General features: G+C 42.9%; 1 protein-coding gene and 1 pseudogene across 7 annotated transcripts; one reads left to right on the top strand and one right to left on the bottom strand.

The window, feature by feature from the left end:
• Positions 1-11,546: 11,546 nt before the first annotated feature.
• Positions 11,547-13,595, bottom strand: LOC135886612 (olfactory receptor 10A4-like). 7 transcript variants are annotated; one of them, XM_065414378.1, is made up of 3 exons: positions 13,322-13,595; positions 12,376-12,381; positions 11,547-12,229 (listed from the first exon to the last, which is right to left on the bottom strand). In XM_065414378.1, the coding sequence occupies exons 1-3, from the start codon at positions 13,593-13,595 to the stop codon at positions 11,547-11,549; spliced, it is 963 nt and encodes a 320-aa protein (XP_065270450.1). The 7 variants fall into 7 exon arrangements, with proteins under 7 accessions (XP_065270450.1, XP_065270452.1, XP_065270449.1 ...); XM_065414380.1 differs by lacking the exon at positions 12,376-12,381 and adding an exon at positions 13,077-13,084 and having other exon boundaries at positions 13,324-13,595; XM_065414377.1 differs by lacking the exon at positions 12,376-12,381 and adding an exon at positions 12,978-12,987 and having other exon boundaries at positions 11,547-12,227; positions 13,324-13,595.
• Positions 13,596-15,312: 1,717 nt separating this feature from the next.
• Positions 15,313-22,029, top strand: LOC135886052 (olfactory receptor 5AP2-like; annotated as a pseudogene).
• The last annotated feature ends 112 nt before the right edge of the window (positions 22,030-22,141 follow it).

Raw genomic sequence — 22,141 nt, 5'->3', positions numbered from 1 at the left:
CTCTGGCAGACAGCACTTTTAGGTGAGAATTATAAGGAAAGTCAATGGAGAACAAGTGCGTTTGAGCATCTAAAATGCAAGAATTCCTGACTATCCAAACCTATGATCTGGATTTATTGGTGACTTATGGGGGTACATTGCAGACAGTAGATTTCCCTTATTTATTCTTAAAGATCTTTTATGTTATGAAGACTATTTTCAAACAAACAAACAAACAAACAAACAAACAAACAAACAAACAAACAAACAAACAAACAAACAAACAAACATCCCCAGGATGTAACATTGAGGGAAAATAATCAGAATAATAATTGGAGCACTCATCAAGAAGTATGCATGTGTTTAAATTTAGTAATGAGAAGTCAATGGGTAAGTCTTTCCTGAATCCTACACATAGCATAGATAGATAGATAGATAGATAGATAGATAGAGGGGTATCCATGGAGAGAGAGAAAGAGAGAGAGAGAGAGAGAGAGAGAGAGAGAGAGAGAGAGAGAGAGAGAGGTGGATGTCAAAAGTGCCACATGACTTGGAAGCTTAACTCACATGGATTTTCTATTTGGCCTAGAATCATCGATTTTTAAGCCCAGAAGGGATCATTAGATCATCGTTTCTGATCTCCTGTATAACAGGAACCATTAAATTTCACCCAGTTGCCCTGTCTTGAGTCTAGTAACTTACATTTGACCATATCCTATCCTCCAGGAAGGCATCCAGTCAGAATTTGAAGACATCAAGAGAAAGTGACTCCACCACTTCCCTTGGTAGTTTGTTTTGATAGTTAGTCACCATTGCTGTTAACAAATGTGGCTAATTTTTAATTTGAATTTGTGGTGTTTGACCTTCTTGCCCTTGGATATTGTTATTCCGAGGTTAGGCTCCTAAGCCACTTAAGCACTTTAGAAAAAAATTACGCACAATGAATAAAAGTGTAATAAACCCAGATTGCTCGTGGGCCATCTGTGGTCAAATATTTCTTGACATTCTTTGGTGAATAATTTTGAATGCATTTGGGAACATTGTGTGGTTCTTCATTGAAAATTTGGAAAAAGTCACTGTATGCATCACTTGCTCTAAATCATTCAGCCATCTCTATAGATGTTAGCCTTGTTTGACTTTGATATGAAGTTTGTATCAGTTTTATTAACAATTTTGTGCTTTAACTTACTATGAACAATCGGATTACAGTGGAACATATTCAGGCTATTCTAGCACTGAGGCTAGAAAGTGAAAATGATGAGAGACATTATAGGTCATTTATACAATATTCAGTTTGCAGAAGGAAGTGTCATTGCCAAGTGTTATCATCTCACAAAGCACTAGAAAATGGATTTGGAAATTAACAGGCAATAAAAACTCACCAGCAGGAATAACAGGTCAGATTCTAAGATCAGTTAAACTTGTGCAAATCTGGAGTAACATCAGCAGCTTCAGCAACATTACTCTACGTTTACCACTGGCGTACATAAGATTGGAATATGGCAGAATATCTCTTGCTCGCAGCTGGGCACAAATGTCCTTTCTTATTTCCTTCCCTTTGCACACTAGAAAAAAACCCACAGATTAATCTTGCAGACACATGTGTCTGTCGGGCAGCTGTAATACTGTGATTATACACAGGATACATTTCTGTGTCAGAGCAGTCTCTTGGAATTTAAAAAATATGAAAAAGTGGCCCTGTTTTCAACCCCTCTAAATGGTAACAACCTCAAAATAAGGAAAATTTCATTAAACTGTTTTTTTGTTTTTTTTCCATTTCTGACCAATATTCACCCATGGGAAATTCACAATCAAAGACATAATGTTTATTGATTAAATTGTTCTGTGGAAACTCTTCCCTTTCCCCTGGCATGAGTTAATAGCCCATCGAGAGGGGCAACCCAGACTGCTACTCTTGGATCCAGATTCTCTCCATTTTGATTTATCTTACACTAATTAGCTTGGACGGTCTGAATTCTCTTCAAAGCCATAAATATACTGAGAGCATTCCTCAGGGCCTCCTGGATCCCTTTGTTTCTCAGGCTGTAGATGAGGGGATTGACCAGGGGAGTCAGGACCATGTACAGGAGAGAGAACATTTTGTTCAGGTCTCTCAGTGTATTGGTGTTCGGTAATACGTACACAATAGTGATGGTCCACAGAAAATTGTCACCACAATGAGGTGAGAGGAGCAGGTGGAGAAGTCCTTTTGCCTCCCAGCAGTGGAAGGGATTCACAAGATGGCAAACATGATACACACTTAGGATGTCAGCACCCGCAGAAATGGGGGCAGGGTGAATATAAAGGACAGGGTGGAAGCCAAAAGTTCCACAAGGTCCGTGTCACTGCAGGAGATGTACAGCAATGGTTTGAAATCACAAAATAAATAAATAAATCAATAAAATAAAAAATAAAAGGGTCAATTTTCATTGGGGCCGCAGAAAGTTAATTATAACATCATTCCCATTATTACGGAACTAGCCAGTCACCCGCTTACCCAAGACCCAGCTGCTAGCTGGAGGCAGACCCTGCCATGCATAATTATTGTATAATGCAGGGGTTTGCATATTGCTAAATAACGATCATAAGACATGGCTGCTAAGAGATAGTATTCCATAGCTGATAAAGATATAATATTGTGTGATGCAGGCATAGAAAGAAACGGTTCTCCCTGAGTCAGGAGACTGGCCAGCACCCTGGGCAGGACGTTGGAGGAGCAGCAGGTCTCCAAGCAGGACAAGTTCCCCAGGAAGAAGTACATGGGGGTGTGAAGATGCTGATCAGTCACAACTAGCATCAGCATGAGGATGTTCCCAGACCTGCTTGTTATGCAGATCACTAGAAACAGCAGGAAGAGAGGGGTCTGCAGCTCCGGGGTATTCCTGAATCTCAGGAGGATGAATGCCGTGACAGACATCTGATTTCCCCCTTTTGCATCTGTCATGGGTTTTGTCTAGGGGAAAACCAAACAAATTCTGAAGTATAATTTTGAAAACACAGAGTTAAATGTTCATACATTGACATTATTTTATCCCAAATGTCCTTTTGGGTACTCGGAAAGGGCTGTCTAGAAAAGATCACGACTTTGCACTGAATTTGATATTTTTGGAGAGCGTGTTAAGCTCTATTTCAGATAAAATCACAAATACAGAACAATGCACGATAGGCTAAATCTGACAGGAATAGCAAAAACACAGTATAAAGCTTCCATCACCGCCATCTTTTCATGGGTGCTTTGAGACACTTTTCCGCATACTTTCCCTTTATTCATTCCAAGAGCGGCCTGCTATACAGTGGGCACATTTCAGTGAAGGCTACCAAATAGGATCTGGATTGAAACCCTCTTCCTAAATATCTAAGCTTGGCTTCACCATTCCCCTCCCATCGGTGCTGATAGGCACACGCTCAAGAATTCTATGTGGGCAGGATCTACAGACAGACACACACCTTCACAAATGAAACTACATTAAAACCAGTGCTATGCCACTGGCATTCAAGGCCTGATTCACAACTGCCTTGTACATAGGGCTCCTTGAAATGTTTTCCTCAAAACTGCTTTTCAGTGAAAAATTGGGTTTTGGCAAAACACTTTTTTTTTTTTTTGGCAAAAACTGTCTGCAGAAAATTGTGTTATTTTTGTCAAATTATTCCAGCCATAAAACACAAGATTTTGGCAAAAAATGGGAGCTGTACTTTTCTCCACAACTATGATTACTCCTCCATGATGCCCAGCTTTCCCTCACCGAAAAGGGAGACTGCGGTGCATTGTGGGAGATGGAGTCCAGCTGGGGATCCCAGGCCATAGACAAGAAGGGGGATTTCAGGAACAAATTACAAATCACATTTTCACCACACATCTTTCAGTTTTCAGCAAAAACTTGAAATTTCCCATGAACACAAATAATGTTGGGAGCAGCACTACTTGTGCATTGTGTGGCCATTTGCACCTCTGCAAAGCGAGTGCCAAGGGGTGTAAAACACTTTTCACACCCATTTTGCTTAGGGGCACATAGAATCATAGATAGAATCATAGAAGATTAGGGTTGGAAGAGACCTCAGGAGATCATCTAGTCCAACCCCCTGATCAAACAGGACCAACCCCAACTAAATCATCCCATATGCAGACTCAAGGCAGGGAAGATTCAAGCCCATAGTTTTCTGCATATTATTATTTTCTGAAATAAACCAGGAACAATCTGGAGGAACGGTCAAGGGCACTGCCTTGCTCCTTGGAAATACAGCCTAGATGAGTAGTTTTCAATCTTTTTTTCATTTTCAGACCCCCAAATTTTTCAAACAAAGGTGCTGATTGTGACATTGCACCCCATAATGCTTTATAGAAATATGCTTATGAATGTAAATATGACATAACTGGAATATGTTTTATGCTACATATGCCATGTGACATATCTTTGCAAAGGTCATGTTCTACTGAATGTATTCATCCTATTCGTATGCATGTATAATTTTTATATCTGAAGTTATGAGTGTTGGCTCTATGCTTGTATTTAAAATGTTTGCTGTAGAAAGCACTTAAGGCAAATTTGGTCAACATAGTGTGAAAGGGGTTATTCAAGTAAATGGAAATACTTGATTAACAATTGACCTTGATAGACGCCAATCCACATCTGAGCTTTCGGTTTGGCTTGTAGACAACTGAGTCATGCATGGACATGTGACTTGCCCATGTGGCTCCAAAACTCCATATTGAGCTGCGATTCTATACAGGTGGAGAGAGTAGTTTCCACCCACAAGAGAGAAACTATATAAACCCCTGGATATCCCTCCATTTTGTCTTCAGCTGGCACAAAAGATAGCCTCTCCACACCAAGGAGTTGCCTGAAAGAAACTGGAACAAAGGACTGTAACTACAGGGGTGTGAGTGATTGCTGGCCCCAGACTAGGAGGAAGTCTAGTCTGTAAAAGAGGCTTATTGGAACATCTCTGAGGGTGAGACTTACCTGCATTTAATTTTTACTGTATTAGGCTTAGACTTGAATGTTTTATTTTATTTTGCTTGGTAATTTTCTTCTGTCTGTTATTACTTGGAACCACTTAAATCCTACTTTTTATACTAAATAAAATCACTTTTTACTTATTAATTGACCCAGAGCAAGTAATTAATTCCTGTGGGAGCAAACAGCTGTGCATATCTCTCTGTCAGTGTTACAGAGGGTGAACAATTTATGAGTTTACCCTGTATAAGCTTTATACAGGGTAAAACGGATTTATTTGGTGCTTGGGCCCCATTAGGAGCTGGCTATCTGAGTGCTGCAGACAGGAGTACTTCTTAAGCTGTTTTCAGTTAAGCCTTAAGCTTGTGAGGGACGTGGTTCAGACTTCGATCTGTGTTTGCAGCAGGCTAGCATGTCTGGCTCAAACCAGGCAAGGGACCGAAGTCCCAAGCTGGCAGGGAAAACAGATTCAGAGGTAGTCTAGGCACATCAGGTGGCAGTTACAAAGGGGGTTTCTGTGATCCAACCCGTCACATTGACCCTTTTGGAAATCTTAGACATAGACTGCAGACCCCCAGGGATCTGTGGACCACAGGTTGAAAACCACTGATCTAGACAAATATACTATAAGAGAGTGCACAACTGGCTGGAAAGCCATACTCAGAGAGTAGTTATCAATGGTTCACAATTCAGCTGGATGGGCATGTCCTGCAGGGATCTCTCTTGGATCCAGTTCTTTTGAATATCTTCATAAATGATATGGATAATGCAATAGAAAGTACACATATAATGTTTACAGATGATACCAAGATGGGAGGGTTTGCAAGTGCTTTGTAGGACAGGATTATAATTCAAAATGATCTGAATAAACTGGAGAAATGGTCTCAAGTAAATAGGATGAAATTCAATAAGGACAAATGCAAAGTTCTATACTTAGGAAGGAACAATCAATTGCACAAATACAAAATGGGAAACGACTACCCAAGAAGCAGTATTGCAGAAAAGGATCTGGGGGACACAGTGGATCACAAACTAAATATAAAACAACAATGTAATACTGTTGCAAAAAAAGCAAACATCATTTTGGGATGTATTAGCAGGAGTGTTGTAAGCAAGACAGAAGTAATTTTTCCACTCTACTCAGCACTGATATGGCCTCAGATGGAGCACCGTGTCCAGTTCTGGTCACCACACTTCAGGAAAGATGTGGACAAACTGGAGAAAATCCATAGGAGAGCAACAAACATGATTAAAGGTCTAGAAAACATGATCTACGAGGAAAGATTGACAAAATTCAGTTTATTTAGTCTTGAGAAGAGGAGACTGAAGGGGGACATGTAACAGTCTTCAAGTATGTAATAATCTGTTATAGAGAAGAGAGTGATAAATTGTTCTTGCTAACTACTGAGGACAGGACAAGAAGCAATGGGCTTAAATTAATCAAGGGAAATTTAGGTTAGAAATTAGGAAAAACTTCCTAACTGTCAGGGTGATTAAGCACTGGAACAAATTCCCTAGGGAAGTTGTGGAATCTCAATCACTGGAGATTTTTAAGAGCAGGTTAGACAAACACCTGTCAGGGATGGTGTAGATAATACTTAGCCCTGCCTCTGTGCAGGCCACTGGACTAGAAGCCCTGTCTATGTCCCTTCTAGTCCTACTTTTCTATGATTCTGTGACTGGGGGAAACATCCCTCTGAATGGTGAGACAAAGGACCTGAATCCCCAGTCCCTCCTTACTGCCACCCCAGTCACACCGGGGCTAATGAAAGTTCTTCTGGCAGCTGCTTCTTTAATATCAGCAGCACAACACCACCTCCCAAATCCCTCTCCAACCACTCCAGAGACCCATGCTACATGGTCACCTATCACTCTGCTCTCCAGGGTCTGCCAGTCCCACCCAACTGTCCTTTGTTCCCTTTGCCCACTAGTCCCTTCACCCATGCTGCCCCTCAATGGCTGGAACATGCGTCTTGTCTCTGTACCCCATCTCAACAACAATTTGCTAATTAATAAGAAGAAAGAAAGAAAGAAAGAAAGAAAGAAAGAAAGAAAGAAAGAAAGAAAGAAAGAAAGAAAGAAAGAAAGAAAGAAAACTAGATGCTTATTGAACAAGCAACCACCATAGCCTATTTCTGTGCATTCTGTTCCCAGTCCATCTACCCCCATTGCCTGTTATTTTCTCCCCTAGAATCCTGCTTTGTCATGATTAGCTGAATCAATAAGATCTTTGTAACAAGGAACAATATCATCATGTACCATGGCTTGTCTACTCTACAGATGCTACAGCACCTCAGCTCTGCCACTGTAGCACTGCAGTGTGGATATTTGCTGCAATGATGGAAGGTAATTCTACCCCTCAATGGGCTGATGGAAGAATTCTCCCATTGCCCTAGCAGTGTCTATACTGGGGATTAGATCAGCTTAAGTATATCTCTCAGCGATGTGAATTTTTCACACACCTGAAAATGTAGCTAGGTCAACCTAAGTTTTATGTGTCAATCAGCCTCAGTTCTCTAATAAAATCAAGACAGTGTTTCACCTGCCTTGAGAACAAAGGGTCCTTTCTTTGGTAGCTCATCAGGCTTCTGAAAGTATGAACCAAACAACATATCTAGGGATACGAGCCTCTATGAGTGATCTCACAGAAGTCAGAAAACTACTACAGGATCCCCATGGCATTGCCTGCCTTGAACGCCAACCTCAGTAGGTGGGGATCCATGAAGCTTAAAATAAGCAACCAATCTTTCAATGCCCTTGTGAGCAATCCTTGCTCTAGTAATTAGTCCCAGAGTTCTCCTTCCCGCATCCACAGAGATTAGTCATTGCGTGAGTGAATAAAGGTTGAAGAATTGAGTCTGAAGGGTTTTCTTAAGTCCATAGGTCTTCCACAGTGTTTTGTTGCAAACGTGGCCTCCTCCTGAAGCCCTCTCTCATATAAGTATCAGTCACTCAGGCAATTTGCCATCTCAAAGCTGACATGGTCACTTGAGTGAGTGCTGGTTACTTCGGTGAGTAAGGATGGCAGAATCAAGCCCACAGAATTTGGGATCGGGCCCACATTAATTAACTCGGTGCTCAGCATTGCTTGTGAAGTCAGCAGGAAATGAAGGTGGATTTTAAACACAAACTGCCCCGGAGATTCGTGTTATATGAAGCTTTACAGTGTATCAACTTGCCACTGTGACCAGTAATAAATAGAATCAGACAGCCTTCTGAAACCAAAGTTTGGCTTCATTTAAAATTAGGTACAAGGCATTTAGAAGGAAAAATATGAATTTTAAAACAACACATAATCTAGCTTAACTAGTGGCCTTGCTTCTTCAGACACCCCAGCGGGAGTCTGTCTCTCTGCTTCCTTTCCATGGTTCCCCCAGACAAATTGCTTTATAATTCTGCCAGCATTCATCTGATTCTCTGGTTCCCAAGCCTTTACCTATCCTGGCATTGTCAATATCAGATCTCAGGTCTTTGCTGAGAAGTAGCTTATTGTGAGCCGTTCTTTTTCCTTTCCTGATTGATTACCCTTACTGCCCCTTAATTAAGCTAAACAAGTATTTGTACAGTAATGACCAGTGACCCATTAGTAGTCATTGACCAGGCCCAATGACCAGGTCAAAACACAGTGTGAAGAAATTATTACAGAGCCGTTCCAATTTCATCACATGGATACTTGTCTGGAAGATGCTTTACTCAAACCAAGTTATTGGGATCAATCCAGTAGTAACTGGGCAAGGTTCTCTGGCCTGGGCTATATCAGAAGTCATACTAGAAGATCTAATGATCCCTTCTGGCTATAACCCCTATGAATCTAAGAAAAGTAAGAACAATGAATATCTTAGCCCATCATCTTCAAAAGTGTCCTATGGCTTTGAGATACCTTGGGCCTGATTTCCAGATTGCTGATCACACCCAGCTCCACAAGAATGGGACCGGCAACATCTCAGAACATCTGAGAAACAAATCAAGCCCCAAAGCCTATTTTTACCAAAGTGTCCACTAAATTTGAGTACTTTTTCATTTTTATGCCCCATTTGTGAGCTTTTGATTGATTTGTTTTGTTTTGTGTTTGCTGAGTACCCTCAGTGAGTGTGGCTGGGGTTGTCGGTGCTCAACAGTTTTGGGAAAAAAGGTCCAGATTGGCTGAAGTTAAACTGAGGCACCCTAAAATAGTGGTCTCCTTTCAACATTGGCCTCAGAGTCTGCCCCAGGGCAGCTACCATGTAATGCTTGTTTTTGAAGCAAGGAGCTGAGCAACAATGGCCTGTAAGACTCCAACGCTTTGCTGAATCACACCGTTAGCATACAGTTCTGATGCCGTTACTTAGGACCCCTTTTCTGCAAACCCTTCCATGCTTTCCCGAGTGGTGCTTTCCCAGGTGAGCAGGACCCATCGAAGACAATGAATAAAAGTCTGCGAAATCCATAATATATTTTAAGGTCCCATTTCATCTGACCTTCGGCAGAACACAGGACAGCGAACTTTGCCCAGTGATTCCTGCCTCCAGCACAGCAAATTATGATTGAACTTGAATGTGTCATTCAGAAAGACATCCGATCTTGATTAAGGCTGGTATTTTCAAGAGACCTGGAGGGAATTAGTGCCTGATGCTGACTGAATTTGGTCACCTCACTAATGTGAATTCTAAGACACAAAGAGATGGAGAATGTGGCACATCACTTGTAATGCTGAGGATAAGGCCCTTGCTCTTTGACTGGAAAAAGTCCCATAGTAGCTCTGGTGTATATGACTCTGTAATCAGGCCTGGATTAAGACAGGATCCATGGATCCAGTGCCTATGCTGGGCGAATGCCCAAGGATACAACAGAGATTGCCTACGGCCAAAGAGTATTGGAATCTGCTAAGAGGACAGCACTGGCAGACTGTTGAGACAGAAATATCATAAACTCTTTGCTTTGTTGATGGTCCTATGGCTGGATGGACTCCAGGTCCTAATCCACCTCACCCCACTACAGACCTTGTCTGTGTATTGTTCTTTAAGGCCCCAATTCAGCAAGGTACCTTTAGTACATGTCTAGTTTTTAAGCATATTCTTAGAGCCATGGAACTCAATAGGAATTCTCACATGTTTAAAATTAAACACATGTTCAAGCATCGTGCTGAATTGGGGACTAAAGTGCTTGGAGTCTGCTTGGCACAGCTACCATGTTACACTCACTTACGACACAAACAGTTAATGAGGAGACACACACACTGTGTTCTTCCTTTTGTTTGTTCCTCTCTCCTTTAATATAAAATACAATCTCATTTAGACAGAGGCTGAGGATTTCAAAGCTGCTTAAGGGATTTTATCACCTTCTTTCCATTAAAACCAATGGGAATATTGTCTAAATCTTGAAAAAGCTCACCTGGAGACTTTATGTTTGCTATTTGTCTATGAGAAAGATAGTAGATGTCAAGATAGTCATAACAGAGTTCAAGATCACAACTCAAGGCTGGAGAATTATGGCTGGAACCACTGTTGAGTGTGGTGGGATTTGGGATTTTTTATTTTATTAATTAATGTATTACCTTTTCTACTTTTCTATGATAATATATAATTCAGCTCAGTGGAACATGTGTTCCCAGTGTGATGCTGTGGCCAAAAAAGCTAATGTGATCCTGGGTTGCATAAATAGGCGAAGCTTGAATAGGAGCAGAGAAGTTATTTTACATCTGTATTTGGCACTGGTGTGACTGCTGCTGGAATTCGGTGTCCAGTTCTGTTTCCCACAATTCAAGAAGGTTGTTAGTAAATTGGAGAGGGCTCAGAGAAGAGACACAGAATGATTAAAGGATTGGTAAACTTGACTTCTAGTGATAAACTCTAGAAGCACAATCTGGTTAGTTTAACAAAGAGAGTTTTAAGGAATGACTAGATCACCATCTACAAGTACCTACATGGGGGACTAAAAATTGATACTTGGCTTTTCAATCTAGCAGAGAAAGGTCTAACATGATCCAAAGGCTGGAAGTTGAAGTTAGACAAATTCAGACAGGAATTATGGCACAATTTTTTTAACAGTGAGTAATTAACCATTGGAACAATTTACCAAGGGTTATGGTGGATTCTCCATCACTGACAAAGTTAAAATCAAGATTGGATGACAACTCATGGTTGCCCATGACTCTCGTTCCCGCCTGATGGAAGAGACGCTGCAGCATGTTTGGAATTTTGTTGACATTCAAACATTTATGGGGCAGATTTCCAAGAGTACAGAGGGTGGTTGGGTGTCTGTCACAAGGGGGCCTGGCTGTCGAAGGAAGGTGGGTTTAGCTCTAACTGTGACTAATGATCAGCCTCCTACAGGATGGATCTCGGGCCGGGCATCAGACAACACCCTGCAGGTTGCTTACTCCATAGGCAAGAGGCCAGCTCAGTTAGGGAGACAGACCCAGGAGAAAGGACCTAGAAGGAGACTCTCCACACCCACCAGCTGGGAGGTCTGGCTGGAGAGACCTGCTGTGTGTGCAGAGGCCATAGGATGGACTAGTCTGTTCTGACTGGCAACGTGGGTTGCACTGGTTTTGGAAAATAAACCCACTCCTGGTCACACTTACATCCCCCCAGGCCTCACTGGAAGTCATTTGTGCTCTTGGGAAACCTCACCCTACATTGACCGAGGGCACGTCATCCCACTGAGCACCCTCCTCAGGGCCTCCTTGACCTCCTTGTTCCTCAGGCTGTAGACAATGGGGTTCAGCATGGACGTCACCACCGTGTAGAAGAGGGCCAGGAGCTTGTCGCTCTCCATCGAGTAGCTGGACTTGGGCCTGAGGTAGGTGATGATGCCGGAGCCATAGAAGAGCAAGACGACGATGAGGTGGGAGGAGCAGGTGGAGAAGGCCTTGCGCTTCCCCTCAGCTGATGGCATCCTCAGGACGGAGGCAATGATGAAGAGGTAGGAGGCCAGGATGAGCATGAAGGGGGAGGTTATGAAAAGAAAAGCCACCAGGTACACGGCCAACACGTTCATGGAGGTGTCCCCGCAGGCCAGCTTCAGGAGGGGCGGGATGTCGCAGAAGAAATGGTTGATTCTGTTGGGCCCACAGTATGTCAGACTGAAGACATAGCTGGTCTGGCTCAAGCCCACCAGCATCCCCACCATCCAGGAGGCTACGGCCAGCTGGGCGCAGGCCCCCTTTCTCATGAAGAGGGTGTAGCGCAGCGGGTTGCATATGGCCACGTAGCAGTCACAGGCCATGGCAGCCAGGAGGCAGCACTCAGTGATGCCAAAGAGGGTGAAAAAATACATCTGCGTGGCACAACCCCATAGTGAGATCCTTCTGTTCTCTAACACCAGGCTGTGACAATGTGGTTCTGGCGGAACCCAACTAAGAGTGCCAACTCAGGACAAATTGCTCAAACAGGGCAGTTACAGCCCAAGGCTGGGGTTTTTCCACCTCTAAGGCAAACCAAACCAGCCAGACTAAGAGGACTTCGGTCTCACCCCACTGGCTAACCGCAAGTCTCACAAGCAATCTCCTTAGACACTCCAGTTTCCCAGTATCACCACCAGTGCCACTCGTTATGGGGACAAATGGTTATGAAAACCAAGACCCCAGTAAAAGAAAAAGGTTCTCCTGATCCCAAAGGACCAAGCCCCAGACCCAGGTCAATATACAAATCAGATCTTACCCACAAATCACGCTATTGCCAATCCTTTAGAATCTAAAATCTAAAGATTTATTCATAAAAGGAGATAGATAGAGATGAGAGTTAGAATTGGTTAAGTGGAATCAATTACATACAGTAATGGCAAAGTTCTTGGTTCAGGCTTGCAGCAGCGATAGAATAAACTGCAGGTTCAAATCAAGTCTCTGGAATACATCCCCCGCTGGGATGGGTCCTCAGTCCTTTGTTCAAAGCTTCAGCTTGTAGCAAAGTTCCTCCAGAGGTATGAAGCAGGATTGAAGACCAGATGGAGATGAGGCATCAGCCTTATATAGTCTTTTCCAGGTGTAAGAACACCTCTTTGTTCTTACTGTGGAAAATTACAGCAAAATGGAGTCTGGAGTCACATGGGCAAGTTCCTGCATACTTTGCTGAGTCTCAAGGCATATTTGCCTTCTCTCAATGGGTCCATTGTATAGCTGATGGTCCTTAATGGGCCATCAAGCAGGCTAGGCAGAGCTAACACCAGTTTGTCTGGGATGTCACCCAGCAGCATAGCATAAGTTTGAAATACAGACAGTATAGAGCCAATATTCATAACTTCAACTACAAAATTGATACACACATATAGACAGCCTAATCATAACCAGTAAACCATAACCTTGTCTAAGACACCCCATTTGACCCCCTTTATACAAGATTTGGGTGCCACTACAGGACCTTGGTTGCAACAATGATCTACATGGTCCCAGATTATATCAATAACGTCACACAGGCTCACCAGCATCTTGGGCACAATGGATGTTGTGTAGCAGATCTCCAGCAGGGACAGGTTGGTGAGGAAATAATACATCGGCGTGTGGAGGGATGGGTTGGCTTTTATGACGGCCGTGATGAGAACGTTCCCCATCAGGGACACCGCATATATGGACAGAACCATTGCAAAGAGCAGCGCCTGCAGCTCCACCAGCCGGGAGAATCCCACGAAGATGAACTCGGTTACTGCGGTCTGATTTCCCTTGTCCAATGGCTTGGCGTATTTCATCAGCAGAGGGAGTGAACAAAGTCACCCGCATCAGGGAAGACAAGGCATGAAAGTCATTTATTTACATTTTTTGATAAATGCAAAAATACATCCAACTGAGACTGAAAATTTAAGTAAAGTGCTTGCAAACCAGCTAAGGAGGGTGGATGCTCAATTCCCATTAAAATTAATGGGATTTGGATATCCAGAAAATGGAAACCATGGATTCATCTTCTAGGGCCTCCAACATTATGACCTAATTCAATCACAACTTATTAGTTAGAGCTGTCTGGGAAATTATTTTTTTTTCCAGAAAAAAATAAAAATTGGAAGTCCAAAATCCAGATATTTTTCACGTTTCAGTTGTCAAAAAGAGAAAAATGATTTTAGTTTTTCACATTTTCCACACAATCCTGAATATTTTCTATAAAAACAGGAATTCTACTGGCAAAATTCACAATCTACGATAAAGTCATTTTCTACGAAAAATATGTTTTGACGGAAAATGTTCTTACTAGTGCTAGTTACTGGGATCAATTCAAGATCACTGGGAAAAAATCTCTGCCTTGCATTATGCAGGAGCCCTCAGTCAGTGATTTTAATTCATAGATTTTATACCTAGCTTCAAAGCCCAGCAGGCTAGATTGGATCATTTTGTCTGACCTGCATAACACAGGCTGTAATGTCCCCTACTGGTCTTAAAATCAGACCTTTCTCTCTCGTTGGATCTTATTATAACCTGTGTAGCAGAGGGTACAGATTTAAACTAAAGTATGTTTTAAAGACAGGCTCATGAGAGGCTGAAGTCCTGTATTTGGGTTTGAATGGTAAAAGGCAGTATAAAGTTTTCTACACTACCTTCCAAATTTGCTCATTCCTGGCAGAGACGGGTGATATTTTTCAGCCAAAACTTTTTTTCTTTGGGGAGGGGGGAGGTTTAAAAATACAGATAAGATACAGCAACACAGAAACATTTAGCAAATTCATGTGTTTCTCTGAACTGTTCATCAAGAAAAGAAAAGAAAAGAAAAGAAAAGAAAAGAAAAATGTTTCATTCTGACATTTCCAAAATGAAAGATTTTGATTTTTTGGGTCGACATGAATTTTTGTTTTGGAATTTTCTTCAATTAAGAAAAAAAAATCAAAAATGTACAAGAAATGCTTGCAGTCAAAATAAAACATTTTATTTCAGGTAAAACAAAACATTTTGTTCAACACTTTGCCTTTTTGGTTTGCAAAAAAATTCCAAATAATTTTGTTTTCAGCTTATCCTGAATTTGTTTTCTTGTTTTGGAACTGCCAGCACATCAAAAATCTATTATTTGCACCATTGTAGTTCTAACCGTCGGAACCAGTTCTGCAAATCAGATCATGATGTTTTGTTTTTGACCAGTTCAGTGCTTATTAGTTTTTACCCACAAGGTATTTGGAACATTTTACTAAGACCAACCAAATCCTTTTACACCTACTAAGAACAAGAACTGATGCTGATAATTTTCATTTGCTGGTCACTGGGGATAGATTTCAGCCAGCAACAATCAGTTTAGAGGATGAAAAGCTTTACAATCCTTCAAGATGAACCAACATGTGGAACCAGAAGAACTGCATCTTCTCTGCCCTTGTTCTGTGCCTTTGGAATGAACTCAGTGGGACTGAATGCTGGGGAAATTGTTGCACCATCCAGTGGCTGGACATTTGCTCCCTGTTTGGGTGGAAATGAGCAAGCGTTCAAAGATCAATGGCACATTCTCCAGCTACTAGCCACAGTTTAGCGAAGCAGCAAACAAAACAGATGGAGAAAATATTTAGCAACATTTAGTTCTTCAGACTGCTGTAATTTTAATTGAGAATAAGGGAATGGGCAGCAGAGAGGAGCACAAAGGACAGAGAAGATGCACTTACACTGAAGAGCTTCCTTGCTTCCCTTCTGTTTATGCATTGTTCCCATCAGCAGAGATCTGTCATCGTCTAACATCCCAAATATGCAATTTTCACATTTGGGAAGTGTGAAGCTGCATCATTCCTTCGGGCAGGCATAGTGCTTGGCTGTCTGTGTCTACCAGGGCAGCTCTTTGCCTGTCCCCATTTATGTTAAGGCCCATAAAGTTTCCCCTCTCTGAATCATGCTTGACAGCGGGATTCTTGGTGCCAGACGCTGTTGCATGTCCCTCCTGCTACCCACTGAGACACTGACCCTGGCAGACACTCTGGCTTTATTACAGAGATCCCCATCTGCTTTTCTTCCTAACTTGGAAGATAAAGGTGTTGTTGATCTGGCCGATGAATCTTGGCATTTGTTATGAAGATGTTCTGTTTAACACCTAGGATTTTTCAAAGGCATTTACACAGCTGCCTGTGTCTTAATGAAATCCCAAATGATATTACAAAGAACCCATTCCCAAAATATTGCCACTGTACACCAAAGTAAGAATTCATCATTAACTAGTGATTACTAATAGCAAATTAATAAGCATTATATAGACGCTTGATACTATGGTGATGAGCACAGTATACGAATCTATATAGAATAGAACTTTGACATTATTATTATTAGTCATTGTCCCATCACCCTGGCCTCTGTTCACCTGACTACGGTTTGAGACCTTCAAGTTCTCAATGGATGGAATCAAACCCTTCTGCTCTGTGCTTTACAGGCCAGTGAGCAAGGACACATAGACACACAGACCTCACAGTGACCTGTGCAGGCTTGGGACACAGAACCGCTAGTGAGAACCCCACATGCAGGGCCAGCTCCAGGCACCAGCGCAGGAAGCAGGTGCTTGGGGGGGCCAATGGAAAGGTGGCACGTCCGGGTCTTCGGCAGTAATTCAGCGGCGGGTCCCTCAGTCCCTCTCGGAGGGAAGGACCGGCCGCCAAATTGCTGCTGAAAAAGCGGTGTGGTAGAGCTGCCACCGAAGTGCTGCCGATCGCGGCTTTAATCTTTTTTTTTTTCCCCGCCGCTTGGGGCGGCAAAAAAGCTGGAGCCGGCCCTGCCACCGTGGTCTCTTCCCCTCCAACCAGTGCGCCGGATATTGTATTAATAATAACACCACTGAGCTCTTCTATAGCACTTGGAATCAGTTGATCTCAAAGTGCTTTATAAAGGAGGTCTCTGTCATCACCCCCATTTTAAAGGTGGAGAAACTGAGGCACAGAGAGAGGTAGTGGCTTGCCCATCATCAGCAGGCCAGAGGCAGAGTTGGGAACAGGACTCAGGTCTCCTGAATGCTAGTCTAGTGCTCTACTTACTAGGCCACATTCCCTTCCATAGCAACAGTGGCAAAATGAAGAAGTCTGGGATAATCAATGAATCTTGTGGTGTGCCCTGGAGCTGATTAAACCTAGATACTAATGGACCAGGAGCACTAGGCAGTGGTAGGTTGACTGGCTCTGTGTGTCACTGGTGCACCTCCAAAGCTTCTACTTCTACCTCTGGATTAACTCCAGCCCTAGTGTCACAGCCAAAATGGAATGAATTTAGTGTGGGGGGGCATGCTGTCTGGTATGAGAGCTGTGCAGGAATCCTAGGTTTTGTTTCATGGGAAATTCTGCATTTTGCAAATGTTTCCATTCCAAAACAGACCAGAAAAAAAAGTTGAACTGAAATGGTTCATTTGGATGAAACATTTCATTCTGGTTTCAACTGTATCATCTCATGTCGTATCAGATACAAAAACTGAAATGAAAAGTCATTCCATAATGGAGAACTGAAACATTCTATTCTGACCTCATCAGAATGCTCCATTCCGATTAAGGAAAAAAACCCAAGAACAACAGAAATTTCATTGAAATGGATTCATTGCATGAAATTTTTCAGTCTAGATGAAACAGCATTTCCAATGGGGTCTCATGTTTATTTTTTTTTTCTTCAATTTCAAATAGGGGGAAAATACTCATAAATAAGATCAAAGGCCCAGATTTAGATACCTAAAACCCACTAAAATTAATGGGAGTGAGGAACCAAGATGTTTTTGAAAATCACAGTAGGTGCCTAAATACCTTTAAAAATCTGGATTTAGGTGCTCTGACACTGAACTCACAATCCACATAGGAGCAACTGCCCAGCAGTAGAGAGAGATAGCCGTGAGGTAAAATAAATTAACCCAGTCTACAAATACAATATATTCCCATCACAGGGCCCCTTCCCTCACCCTTTCCCAAACTTCCTGTCACATAGATCCTCTCTGCAGCATGCCCTAAGGGTTAACAGGGCTGTTTTCAATGCTTCTCTACTAAATAGATATTTCATGGATATTAAGACCAGAGGGAATCACTGTGACCACCCAGTCTGAAAACACAGACCAGAGAGTTGCATCCCCAATACAATGAGGCTGAGCTACTGTTATTTATCGTAGCGTGTAGGAGCCCTAGTCATGGAACAGGACCCCTGTTCGAGGTGCTAGAAAATATCTTTTAGAAAGATGTTGACTATTGATGTAAAGACTCCAAGAGTAGGAGGATTTACCACACCCCTAGTTGAATTGTTCTAATGTTTAATTACCCTCCCTGTTTAAAACTTGTGGCGTATTTCTACCCTGGCTGTGTCTAGCTTCAATTTACAGCCATTGGATCTTTGGCTGCTAGGGAGCCCTCTACTGTCAGAAACTGCCTTTCCATGCAGCCCTTATCACCGCTTATCCTCCTTGAGCATAAGCTAAACAGGTGAAGTTTCCTTCATGTCTCACTGCAAGGCAGGTTTTCCAGTCCTCACATATTTTTGATGGCTCTTCTCTGAACCGTCTCCACATTTTCAGTACCCTTTTTGAGGTGTGGAGACCACCAATGTATACAGTATCCCAGTAATGGTCTCACCAGTGACCTATTTGCACCCCAGAGCTTCATCATCATCAAAAGAAGAAAAAGAGAAGGAGGTGGAAAATGAAATGGTAGCAGAGGGGAAAGAAGAAATACCATGTGTCCCTTCGATAGATATAAAAATGCTCTGACTGTATATCTCACTATGAGTGATTCCTGGATGAAAGCAGGAAAGAAGCTTAAGGCAAGCTTCAAGTCTCAGGTCAATTCCAGCACAAAGGATTGTCCCTGCTAGTGAAAGGTAGTGCCACAAATTCTGCCCTTCTTTTCACCCCGTGTCACACCGAAGAAGTTTCACATTAAGTGGGGTGAGCACCGTCCCGTTCTACTCCTAGATCTTCCCTTGTCATGCTTTTTTAGAAGCCAAGCCAGCTCGGATTCCGGGGCTTACCTCTGAGAAAGGCACCATTCTCCTGGCTGGCTAAGGACGTGTTTGTGGATAGAAACAGAGTATTTCAGCTCTCTTCCTCTGCCCAGGAGGACTCATCAGCCGAAGCTGACAGACTCTTCCTCTGAGGAATAGGGTGTTAGACCGTCATGTCCCTTTGGGTTGGCTCCCAAGGAGAGGCAGCTGCCTAATGCCTAGAACTGCCTTTGGAAATCCCAAGCCAAGGAGCTGTTTTCTGTCTGAAGTACAGGTCCTCGCTTCAATGGGAGTTCCATGCACAGGGAACGAGGGGGATTCAAGAGTCAGTTAGATTTGTTGTAGTTTTACCATAAGGCGTTTTACCAGAAGGTTACCAAGGAGGTTGTGAAATCCCCACCCATGGAGGATTTTTAAGAGCAGGTTAGACAAACACTTGTCAGGGATGGTCTAGGGGTGCTCGGTGCAGGGGGGGGGGGTGAATTCAATGTTGTTCTGAGGTCCCTTCTAGCCTGACATTTCTATGGTGCTTTTTTTTTATGGATTGCATTGAGAGCACGAGGCAACACACAGGTAGCAATAAAAGCAGGTGTTCTGCCCACACTGAGCTCAGGAAATGGTCTGATGTGGTAGGACAGTCCAGTGGTTAGGACTTAAGACAGCCTGGTTCGGTTCCCGGTTCTGCCAGAGACTTCCTGTGGGACCTGGTGCAAATCATTTAGGGCCCAATGTTTATATATTATGTTATATCACAGCCAAAACATTTTATAATAAATATAATATAATCAGAACAATAGCCAAAATGAGACATAAGTAACCAATAAGACTATTCCTAGGCCAGATTTTGCCCCTTACCTGCTGTGTATTTGAGGGTAAATGTGGGTACATGGAATGTATCCTGGGTTATTCACCTGCTACGCTGGGCTTAACCGCACCACACAGACTTTGGTTTTTGTGGGCTGCAGTGATCACCGCACAGAGGATTTTGAAAAAATGCAAGAGCAGGCCAGTGATATTCGCACCTGAGTTAACAGCAACAGAAAGAATAACGTATTGTCATAGAGAGCAATTAAATGTATTTGAAGAAATTTGGTCCCACTAGATATATTTGGTTAAAAACTTTGAGATGGCTCAAAGAATGCCAGACCTCCCTTCTGCCTGCCCCCTCCTCTTTTTCCCTTCCCCATCCCCAGTAATCTCCTTCCCTCCTTTCTCTATTCATGTGTGTCTTGTCCTCTTTTATTACACCCCGCCCTGCAAATATGCTATGTCTATGTAGCATTGTATGTCTTTGTATTGTCTCACCTGGCTGCTTTGAGAAGTTGTAAAATTGTGTAATCCCATAGTTCTACTGGAGTAGAATCCTGTGCCTGACCCAAACCTGATGGGACCTGACTACAGGCATCGGGTTTGGGATGTATTGTGTACAGAACCCCATGACAAGTGTCAGGTTTGGGTTGAGGATTAAAAGTCACACCCGTGAGATGGAGCAGTCCGGACCCTGCACCTCCTCCAGACCCGTTCAGTGATGGTGAAGGGGATGCCGGGAAGTGGGGGCTGGAGCTGGGTTGGGTGGTGAAGGGATGGCCGGGCAGAGCCATGTCATTTTGGATAGGGGGAGGAGGGCTGTTTCCCCTCAAGTGCAAGAGACTCTCCCAGTTGTGTAAAAGCAGCTGCAGACACAGGCAGCAGGGAGCCAAGTGGGCAGCTATTTGGGGTGCACATGGCGGGGGGTGGGTAGGAGGCACTGCAACTCCAATTTTTGGCCAAAATCTCTCGTTTGAAGTTTTTTGGCTGAAAACTTAAACATTTCCATGGGAAAAAATGTTTTGGACCAGTTCCATTAAGACCCTATTATGACAGTACAATGGGTGTGGAGAGAGAATCTTAGCACATATGTGCTATGTATGTTGCTGAAGAAATTATAGGTAGGTCACTCTGGGCTTTGCTGACACACACCTCTGTTATTATTTTTTTCTCTTTACAGAGGTAACTTCTGTGAAGTTCGGCTGTCATGTTAGCAGATATATTGTAGTGTTGTAACAACTGTCATATTTCATCTGGTCAGGTGAAAAAAGAATTATTCACTAAGGGCCTGATTTTTAAAGATATTTAGGTGCCTAAAGATGCAGATAGATGCCTAGTGGGCTTTTCAAAAGCATCTTGGCTCCTAATATCTGTTGAAATCAATTAATTTTAGGTACCGAGGTGTTGTAAAATCCCACTAGGTGCCTAACTGAATCTTTAGGCACTTAAATGTATTTGAAAATATGGTCTTAAGTAAATATTGAATAAAGTTAAAAGGGGTGGAATAACAAGGACATATTTGTATATCTGGGGAAAGATTTTTCTTTCTTTCTTTCTGAGAACACATAAGAAAAAAATAAACATCCATCACCAAGTTCATCCTCCTGGGATTCGGGAACCCGAACGAATTTCAGATTCTTTTTGTGGTGTTTTTAGTTATCTACATGGTGACCATGGCCGGGAACATCCTCATTGCTGCGCTAATTGTGGCAGATCAGCAGCTTCACACCCCCATGTACTTCTTCCTGGGGAACTTGTCTTTCCCGGACACCTACTACACATCAGTCAAGGCCCCCAGATTGCTGGCTGGGTTCCTGGCAGAGGACAGGACAATGTACTTCAGGGACTGCATCACACAGTTATTTTTCCTCAGTCCTTTGGCTTGCATAGAGTGCTTCCTCCTTGCAATCATGGCTTATGACCGTTATCTAACCATATGCAACCTACTCAGTTATACGGTTATGATGAGCCTCAGGATCTGCCTTCAACTGATATCTGCCTCCTGGGTAACTGGTTTCTCAGTGACTGCTTTAGTAGTGGGGATGGTTCCCCAGCTAAGCTTCTGTGGCCCCAATGAAATTAATAATTTCTTCTGGTGGAAATGATCATTCTGGTCTCCTGCTCCCTGGTATGCCTGGCCCCTTTCCTCCTCATTGTTGTGTCGTACATTCTTATCCTCTTGGCCATCCTGTGAATTGCCTCCTCTTCCAGGGGCAGAAGGCCTTTTCCACCTGCGCCTCTCACCTGCTGGTGGTGATTCTATATTACGAGACCATCATTATCATGTACGTGATACCATCGGCGGAGCGGTCCCAGGCCTTCCATAAAGTTCTGTCTCTCATGTACACAGTCGTCACCCCGATGTTCAAACCCATCTTCTACAGTCTACCAGAACTTAGGCATGATCTAGGCTGTGCTTTTTGGAAGGACCTAAAGATGTTTGCTGCCCAACTCCCATTGGCAGGTTAGTGCCTAATTCCCTTAGGCCACTTTGAATGACTTAGCACAGATCTCAATGAAATTAATAGGCAGCAGGTTTAAAACAAACAAAAGGAAGTATTTCTTCACACAACGTACAGTC

Source organism: Emys orbicularis, chromosome 12, assembly GCF_028017835.1.
Source record: "Emys orbicularis isolate rEmyOrb1 chromosome 12, rEmyOrb1.hap1, whole genome shotgun sequence".
Lineage (NCBI taxonomy): Eukaryota > Metazoa > Chordata > Testudines > Emydidae > Emys > Emys orbicularis.
This window is presented reverse-complemented; position numbering and strand designations above follow the sequence as displayed.

Coding starts and splice junctions, on each gene's coding strand:
- LOC135886612 (XM_065414375.1), bottom strand. CDS start 13,595: ATGAAATACGCCAAGCCATTGGACAAGGGAAATCAGACCGCAGTAACC. Junction 12,228..13,292: donor TTGATATAATCTGGGACCAT/GTAGATCATTGT, acceptor CTGGTGTTAGAG/AACAGAAGGATCTCACTATG.